Below are 9,274 nucleotides of genomic sequence, written 5' to 3' on the forward strand. Positions count from 1 at the left end.
GGATCAATGTAAAAGCAGGATTTTATTGTTGTATTTGGTTAAGGTGTAGCTCATTTAGGTTTTCTTTCTGTGAACACTGGGTATACAATATAATGCACTCAGAACGTCAGAAGTATAATTATTCAACAGTTTCCTACTTATTATTCTCATATTATGAAGAAGAGGGTGGAGTGAAAAGAAAATACTCAATTTTTGAGTAAATCTACACTAAGGATGGATGTTTGTAGCCTGTACTTCTCTATTTACTGTTCCGGATTCATAGTAGTGACATTTACGACTGAGCGTGAACGCAGCGTTTCCACGGGTACATGCGCTCTCATCACCACCAGCGTCTCATTCCCGGGAAGACTCAAGTGACGCACACCTGGTTTGTGGAACAATCAGAGTTTAACATCAACGCGACAAGATAGACTGATACTATGGATGCATATAAAGTTTGCAGCGTATTTATTTGTTTGTTTTATATTTAGTCGATTGAGTTGTAGCATATACTTTTACATGTTTTAATTATTTTATGTATTATTAGCTACTAGTTGTGAAGACGTTGGAGTGCCCATGACAAAGGTGTAAGAACTGACTCAATTCATGAGTTTAATTCTTCGCTCTCTGAAGATGAGAGGAAGGATGGCAAAGACCCTGGCACATCTCGTCACAGGACTGCTCATTGTTTTCCAGGTTCAGCTCAGCTTCATGAGGCTGAAATCAGTTCACGGTAAGTTATTAAAAACTCATCTTAACACGCAAATAACTGGAGTGCACGTTTGTTGTTTATAGAAAAACGTAAGGAAAAGTATGCGCCAATACTGTCGGCTCATTAAAAGGGATTAAAAGGACATTGAATTGATAATCTAAAATTAAATGAAAGAACAACAACAACAAAACGTGTGTGTTACCCAAATTGGGCTAGGGGAGTGATGACAAGAACAGGGCACTGGCAAGAAAAAGAACATCAGCAAGGTAACACTGTACAGACCCTTGTGTGTGTGAATCACTTTGTAACTGTTTTAAAGGGTGCTGCTACATAAACAAAGCTTTGATTTCTATTTTCCTGTGGTACATCTGTCATTTTTAAAGAGGGAAATAGTGGCCCATCCTGCAATCTGAGAGCTGTTTAGAAATGAAATAATAAACGTGACTTTTGTAGATCTACAGATATTGACATAATCTCAAATTGAAGCAGCCACCACTACAACGAGTAGGAACTTATATTGTGTAGTACACACTGACTATATTTTTCTACTCTTTCTTCACAATGAAACTGCTCTGACCACTTGACATTTGCACTGCTGGTACAGCTGAAGTAGAGCGTCTAGTGCCCACCTCTCTCTCTCTCTCTCTCTCTCTCTCTCTCTCTCTCTCTCTCTCTCTCTCTCTCTCTCTCTCTCTCTCTCTCTCTCTCTCTCTCTCTCTCTCTCTCTCTCTCTCTCTCTCTCTCTCTCTCTCTCTCTCTCACTCACTCAAGAGGAGCGTTGGCGGCCACCATGTGAAGGCCACTATAGACACAACAGCCAGCGCTGTCTGGCCTCGCACACATCTCCTGGAGCTGCCGGTGTGAAGAATGTGAAGCATGCTTTCACCCTCTGCTGTGAAGAGAGAGAGAGAGTCAGGACCCACTGTTGTCAGTGGAGGGGCAGAATGACGCTGGTGGTCACCACGCTTTTCCGCCACATGGCGCCCGCTAGCCCACCGGGGGAAGTGTTTATGTCCTATTGCATGTGAGAAGAAGGTGTAGGAGTTTGTTTACTGGTGTTGGAGATGTTCAAGGAGGCCCTCTACATATCTAATTCCCTTAATAAACAATCAATAGTCCTTATTTATTTCCCCATATGTAGCGTTGAGGTTAAAATCATCCTATTATTCCACCATAAAGGAATATTATGTCATGATCATGATGTGCCTTTTCAAACTCATTATTAATGTTCATGAACACTGAGTGAAATATTCAAATCAATGGTTTTTATGACAGCACCATTTAACCAAATGGAAATATTCTAAAGGTCAGTCTCGTACATCATTTTGCACAGACTTGCGCGATATTTAGCCTGATATATTTGACAAATCTTTGGATCTGTACCTTGGAGATTTGAAATTGGAGTTCAGTGGGTTTGTATAAGATAAGTTGATTAATTGCTTGATCGCACGAACATTTAAGTATTTTTTTTCAAACTAAAATGTCAACTGTTTGACGGTTCCAATGTTTGGCATTGTTTATCCAATTGCGAAGAGAATGGCTGAATTGTCATATTTAGTTTTGTGTTAATGACTTACCTTGTGTTTTTCATCTTAAAATTGTTGCTTCTCTTCATCTGATAATTCTTGTTAGTAATAAGATTATTCAGCATCTTTTTTTCTTTTTCATTTTATTTTATGGATTTGGTTTTTATCTTTTATGCTATAACTTTATGTTGATCAACTCATTCATTAAGCAACTGATTAAATGCCAGTATTGGCTGTTTACAGTCACAAACTACATTTGTAGTAAAGAACTTGTATTTCAGTATTTTGATGTTGCTTTCAGTAATATAATGATGGTACTTAAGGAAACCCTCTCTATGGTTGGTCAGGATTTCCCCGTGCTGACACAAAGGCGTTGTCTCCTCCAGAGGGAAGGTCGTATGTAGTCGCCGGTAACAGTGAGCCCCGGGAGAGACGGTCCGGGGCCCCGGGCTGGTCTGAAGATAAGAGGGGCCTCTACAGGGACCAGACCCAACCAGAGGAGGCAGAGCCAGAGCTGCTGCTGGACGACGGACATGACAACTCTACACAGATTTTGGTAAGGTTGTTCACTTTAATAAGGCTGAAGTCACTGAAAATGACTTTGCTGCGAGGTCTCCCTTTATGTGTCTTTAAATAGAATGATGGTTCAAAATGTGTCAAGATGAGTTTGCACCATGACAAACAGAAAAACATAGGGCAATTCTGGATTAAGCTTTCCTGCTATAAAGTGTTCTTCATATGTTTTTTTTTTTTTTTTTTCCTAACCCGATCACACTATTGTTTCCGACATGAGGCACGGTAATTAGAATTCAGCTCTGGGTCCAATTTTCTTTCCCCGTAACATTGCATTTCCATCCCTATATATTTTTGAACAGGACATTGATCACGCCTACTACACATCTAAAATCTACGGTCCTGGAGACACAGCCAGCAGAGAGCTGTGGGTGGACCTGGACCAGATGGAGGAGGACGAGTGGAAGGTCCATGGCTTCCTGTCCAGCGCCCACAGACAAGCTGAGGTTTGAAACCAGTCTGTGAATAAATCAATGTGTTTTATGCAAATGAAATCCCTTCCTGTAGAAGCATTTTTCATTTGCTTACATTTTTACTTGTGTTGTCAGCGGTTGTTGATCATCTTTTACATACAGCTGATATATAATGTTGCCTTTCTCTGTTTACAGAGGGTGAGTCTCTCCTTTGACTTCCCTTTCTACGGTCATACACTAAAAGAAATCACAATTGCAACTGGAGGTAAATCTTTAACTGAACGCAAGCTCAGAGTTGTAAGACTCAGTGCTTCAGTCTAGTTTAAAATGTCTTAAAACTACCTGTATTTAATGTTGTGAGCTACTTGACATGGATTTAGAGAAAATGTGTAATTTTTCACCTACATGCTCTGGTATATATGTTCATAACTCATCCAGGATTGAAATTTACTTTAAGAACGTCTTCTTGCGTTGCATACACACTGTAAATGACTGATGGCAGCCTCTGCATGTTTTGTTTTTTTCACAGGTTTCTTTTACACTGGTGATATAATCCACCGAATGCTCACAGCCACTCAGTACATCGCGCCTCTGATGGCCAATTTTGACCCAAGTCTGTCCAAGAACTCCACTGTGGTTTACTTTGACAATGGTAACAGAGGATAAGATTAGCACAGCAGTAATTTGACTCAATCCATTTTTTATTTTTTTTGTTTGTGGGTCTGCTGAAGAAAATGTATACTAAATGTATGTGTATTGTTGTGTTTGTCTATGTTTACCATCCAGGCACTGCATTGTTGGTTCAGTGGAACCAGATTCACGTCCAAGACAACGTCAGTCTGGGAACTTTCACCTTCCAGGCCGTTTTGCACAGCGACGGACGCATCGTGTTTGCATATAAAGAAGTAACATTTCTTCTCTGCTTCGCATCTTATGTTAACGTGTAATCTGTTGTACAGTATTATATAGCTCTTTTGTTTTCATAGATTCCTATAGATATCAACGACATCAGCACAGAGAATCATCCGGTCAAAGTGGGCTTGTCCGACGCCTTTGTGGTGCTTCATGAGATAGAGCAGCTCCCCAGTGAGTGGCTCATTTTGGTCAATAATAACTTCATCACTTATTAGGCAAGACACTGGATTTCACCTGTTGATAACATCTCATTCCTTTCTGACATGCTCCAGATGTTCGTAGGAGAACCATTTATGAGTATCACAAAGTCGACATCCTCAAGTCTAAAATCTCCAATTCTACAGCCGTGGAGATGCTACCTCTTCCTAGTAAGTTTATCCTTATTAAAGTGTCCAAATAGATAGTTTTTCTACACAGAATTGGGTCATCAGTAACCTAATCTGAATATTATGTGTATACTTTGAAAACTTTCGAATTAAAATAAAAAAGGAATAGCTAGTGATGCATACAGCAAGCAGTAAGCTGCGTGACGGCCCGTCAGGAGGCGTAAAGGTTTATTTTGCGGAAGTCTAAAGTTGTCTCTCCTTCGTGACTCTTCAGCGTTTTTCTTTATTCTCAGCATGTCTCCAGTTCTCCAGCTGTGGGCCATGTGTCACTTCCCAGATCGGCTTTAACTGCAGCTGGTGCAGTCGGCTACAAAGGTACACAGGAAAACAAACAGAGCGACATACTGTTCCGAAGTCAACAACATTTCTTTTTTTTAATAAATAATTTTTTTGGAATGTTTGATCTGCATCTGAATCCAGATCTGCATTAAAATAAATTCAGTTAACAATCTTTTAATGATGGCATGAAAAATACAGAAATCTTGTTTGAAAATATCAAGCATTTGTACAAGAATGACATTTGCAGAAATCCCCACTGAGTCTGAAATGAGCATTGAGATATGGCTCCGTTTTAATTCAACATGTTGCTGTAGAGGCTCCTGTAAGTGACACTTTCTTTTAGAATTACATACTGTAGTTATTGCTCATATTACCTACATTTGGCTGAAATTGAAAAGCATTTTAAATAATTTGCAGTATTTTAATTCAAGTGACAAACCAATTAAAAGTTTAATGTGTTTTACAGTAAACAGTTTGGGAATTTAAAAGAATATGTCCACATTTTTCAAGTGTGTTTCAAAATGACACTCAAGTTTGAATTCAAAAGAGTTCAGAGAGCTATTGGTCGCTGTAACTTCCTCCTGTCCACACAGATATCCCTCTCTGAAGGGATTTCCATGTCAGTGACGGGGCGGACAAAATCTACAGTCCTCATCCGGTGCAAAAATGCATTCCTCCATTCAGCTGACTCTCAGATGTCGGCTTTAGACGAACGGAGTAAATCCTTCAAAGTTACAGCTGCATTAGAAGCCTCGTCTTAGCTACAGAACTTTGGGTTTCCACTCTATAGCCAGTATGTACAAGAAAAACAATTACTGTAAAGAACTCAACAGGAATCTTAAGACTTAACCAGTTTTTGCTTTACTACGTGCTGCCCGATTGCAGAAAAGTAGAAAGTAAACATATGTATACACAGTCTTATGTTATTTGAGGAACGCCTGATTAATAATAAAAAGAACATTTGTTTAGTTCAGAGACTCCCTCAAACACTTCATACTTGCATTAACCACCCTGTGAATACAGTATCTTGTATGTATGGGAATATATATAATTTACTCAAAATGAATAAATTATATATCCATTCCTTTCACAGATGCTCCAGTGGCTTTGATCGTAACCGGCAGGAGTGGGTTGACAACGGCTGCCCGGAGGAGGTTATTATCACTATATCAGCACATTTATATTTCAGCATACTGCAGACAAACTTCTGGCCATCTGCATGAAAAGGAAATAATAAAACGTTAGATCTTTTTGATGTGTTTGTTTTTTTCCAGAGAAGAGATCCCCGGTGTCTCCAAATGACAGAAGTTCCAAACGCCACATCTCACCACGTCAAACATACCACCACTCCTACTGCGACCACCACAGGGCAGCAGACGACCTCTAGCGTGACCTCCGAGCCCCTCAGCAAGACGTCCTCTGTCCCAGACCCCTCAACGCACAGCAGCTCCAGCAAGAGAATAACATCCACTACGCAGCTTCCTACTAGCAAAGCTGCTGAAGGTACGCCAAGAAAAACGCTCTTAAATCATTTGTTACTAACAAAACGGTGGTTTAATATGACTTCAACTGCTGTATTTGCTAAGTATTTGCTCATTTAGGACGGACTACAGCGCAGCGCATGTGTCATTTCCATCTCGTGGATTAATACTTGTTGTCGTTCGGCATCAACGCCCGGTGTGTTGTGTTAAGTGGGACCGTGTGAGGGTCAAGTGGTCAGCTATTTCCCAGCCCTCTGTTAGCTCATAGCTGAGTGTATACAGTGCCATGTTAAATACTGCATAGTGTCCTCAGCTGCAGAGGGATGACTCAATGTATGTGAATCACCGTGGTTTGGGAGCGTTGTTATTCTGTAGTGGCTATTGTTCGTAAGCTTAAATGTCCTACTTAAACAAAAGCACTGTTATGTGGAACTTCATTTAATAAGGACTCTTTAAAAGTCCCATAGTTCCAAATTTTTAAGTGACGAAGGCTTTTAGTTTTTTTTACAAGTACAACATGGTATTTCACCAAACATTTTAAACCTACTGCAGTTACATCTCAAACAGTTACTATATTGTAGTAAAACTGGACAATTCTTAAAAAGGTAACATTTTACAACAAGGTACACAAAATTGGAGTACCTTCTACATATGTGCTACCGAGTTTTTTTTGTTTTTGTGCTGACTACTATTGTTTCGTGTACATGTTTAATAGTTTCATATGGGGGGGTGCGCGTCATTTTCTTGTTTTTGCTGATGCAGACAGAGTGTGCAGTGGAGAGAGAGACAGACAGACAGACAGATAGAGAGAGAGGCACAGAGATCTTTATTTAATGATAGTGCTTTTTGACTTCTAAGTGATCATGCGACTTTAGACTGAGTCCTGCTGTCCCGAGCCGAAACAACTGAGCGGGTCAGCTGTTTGACACAGAGATGAAAAACGAAAGTACCACTGCACAATCTGTCGGCATCGGCAAAAATAAATAAAATTATGCACCCCCCCACCCCGCCCCATATGAAACGGTTAAACGTGTACACGAAAAAATTGTAGGTAGCACAACAAAAAAAACATATGTATTAGGTAGCAGGAAAAAAAATTATGTGGCAGGGAACACAACAAAAATGTATTTGGTGGGTAACACACAAAAAAAATTTAGTAGGTAACACATATCTATGTACTGGAGTAGGTACATCAATTTTGTGTACCTTACAAAGTGTTAACCTTAAAAATGTATTTCAAAAAAACTATGCTGTATCATCTATAATAGATTTGATTGTTGTTGTTTTTTCTTCCTTAAGTAGATGACACAAAAATGGCTTCGCAGATCAATGAAGCGCGTAAGTCATTCAAGTAAACCTACTCTATGTCTGCTGAGGGCATCAATTACAAACAACTCCATGTTAAAGGGGCGGTGTGTAGAATTAATTGTCATTTTTCAGAACAAACCTTGTAGAAATGGAGTATAATATCCATACATACAATAGGTGTAGCCTATAATGAAAATAAAAGTTGTTGACATTATAAAGTTGTACACACGCCTGTATCCATACTCACTGAGGCCATCATCTGGCCTGTACAGCAGGACAAGAGGAGAGCACAGACCACAGTAACGAGCGGCTGCAGAATGGTCTCCTGGCGGGCATCGTCATGGTGATGGTCATCATGGCCGCCGCCGTTCTGATGTCTGTCTACATGTACAACCACCCCACCTCCAGCGCCAGCATCTTCTTCATGGAGGTCAGTGACATCACCCTTTACAACCACTGGAGGCCGAAGGTTAGACACTGTGCATATATTAACCGCTGCTGGTACATTTTCTACCACATTCTGCCTCAAAATCTCCAATGCATGGTGTGTGCTTTGCGCTGCTGGGCCTTTGCACTTAAAAGTAAAAATGCACGGACTAAACACTCTGAGAAAGATATCTTGAACCTTGAACACACCATCTTGTGTTTTACTTTATTCTTTCCCCTCCCTCAGCGGCGGCCGACCCACTGGCCCATCCTGAAGTTCCGGCGGGGCTCGGGCCACCCCTCCTACGCCGAGGTGGAGGCTCCCGGTCAGGACACGGTGGTCATCGAGCCCAAACAGTCTTTTGTTATGTCGAACAGGAGAGAGAGTGAACAGAAAGAATTCATAGTTCCTGATCAGAGGGAGCGCTTCCTGGTCTCAGACAGCTGACTACAACTACGTATCCCAGAAGGCTTTGGGACAGAGCTGGTGCTCTGTATGAGGATTTATTCCTTAAATGCTGAGACTTTTATGTTTTTAATCAGCTGTGGCTTAAGTTCATTTTAAGAACAGACTTTAAGCATTCAGAGAAGAAAACACTAAACCTCTATGAGGAGAGTCGATCTACAGAATATTTAATTTACACTTTGGCTTGGTGTTTTTTTATTAGCGTGCTGAGCCACTGGACTGTTTTATGCATCATGACTTTTTATTACTTTGCTCAGGTCACTCGTTCATGTGTACTGCAGCATCAAAAAGAGCGAGTAGTGACGCAGCTGAATGTTTGTTTTGAAACCATTACTCTCAAAGACGACCGTTATTTTTCCAGAGCTGCTATGTGTCGTTCCCACACCTTCTTCACATAGAGGAATGTCATATTTGGGTGTCATTTCCTCATCTCGAAAAATACAGACTGAATTCCTCACCATTTACACCCACATTCATCTGAGGGGAAAACAGGCTGCCCAGTGTTTTCACTTTTAGAGCTTAACTTCCTTTCTTCTTTTTTTTACGGTAAAGCAAATGTCTGACTTTTTGAATGTTTATTTTATTTTCTGAACTTAATAAAGGCAGAAAAGTAAATTGCACACTGCAACATCACAACCATACTCAACCATGAAAAAAACTGTTCTTTATTTATTTTTGACATAATACAGTCTCAACATATTTCTAACTTGCTAATTGTTCCCAAGTGTGTCATCTGTATGTTTATGATACAACTACAAGCAGTGTAAACTGCAGGTTTTATTCAGTGGCTGCACTGCTGACCATTTTAGT

At 40.3% G+C, this 9,274-nt stretch overlaps 1 protein-coding gene across 1 annotated transcript; it reads left to right on the top strand.

Moving 5' to 3' along the window:
• Positions 1 to 640: 640 nt before the first annotated feature.
• plxdc2a (plexin domain containing 2a) lies at positions 641 to 8,446 on the top strand (the record flags this gene model as incomplete). Its single annotated transcript, XM_080034015.1, has 13 exons — positions 641 to 712; positions 2,565 to 2,773; positions 3,093 to 3,236; positions 3,399 to 3,468; positions 3,733 to 3,855; positions 3,990 to 4,108; positions 4,190 to 4,289; positions 4,391 to 4,486; positions 4,738 to 4,819; positions 5,877 to 5,937; positions 6,058 to 6,286; positions 7,845 to 8,002; positions 8,246 to 8,446. The coding sequence occupies exons 1-13, from the start codon at positions 691 to 693 to the stop codon at positions 8,444 to 8,446; spliced, it is 1,614 nt and encodes a 537-aa protein (XP_079890141.1). The 5' UTR covers positions 641 to 690.
• Positions 8,447 to 9,274: the final 828 nt, after the last annotated feature.

This window comes from Ammodytes marinus (genome assembly GCF_949987685.1).
Source record: "Ammodytes marinus genome assembly, chromosome: 9".
Lineage (NCBI taxonomy): Eukaryota > Metazoa > Chordata > Actinopteri > Uranoscopiformes > Ammodytidae > Ammodytes > Ammodytes marinus.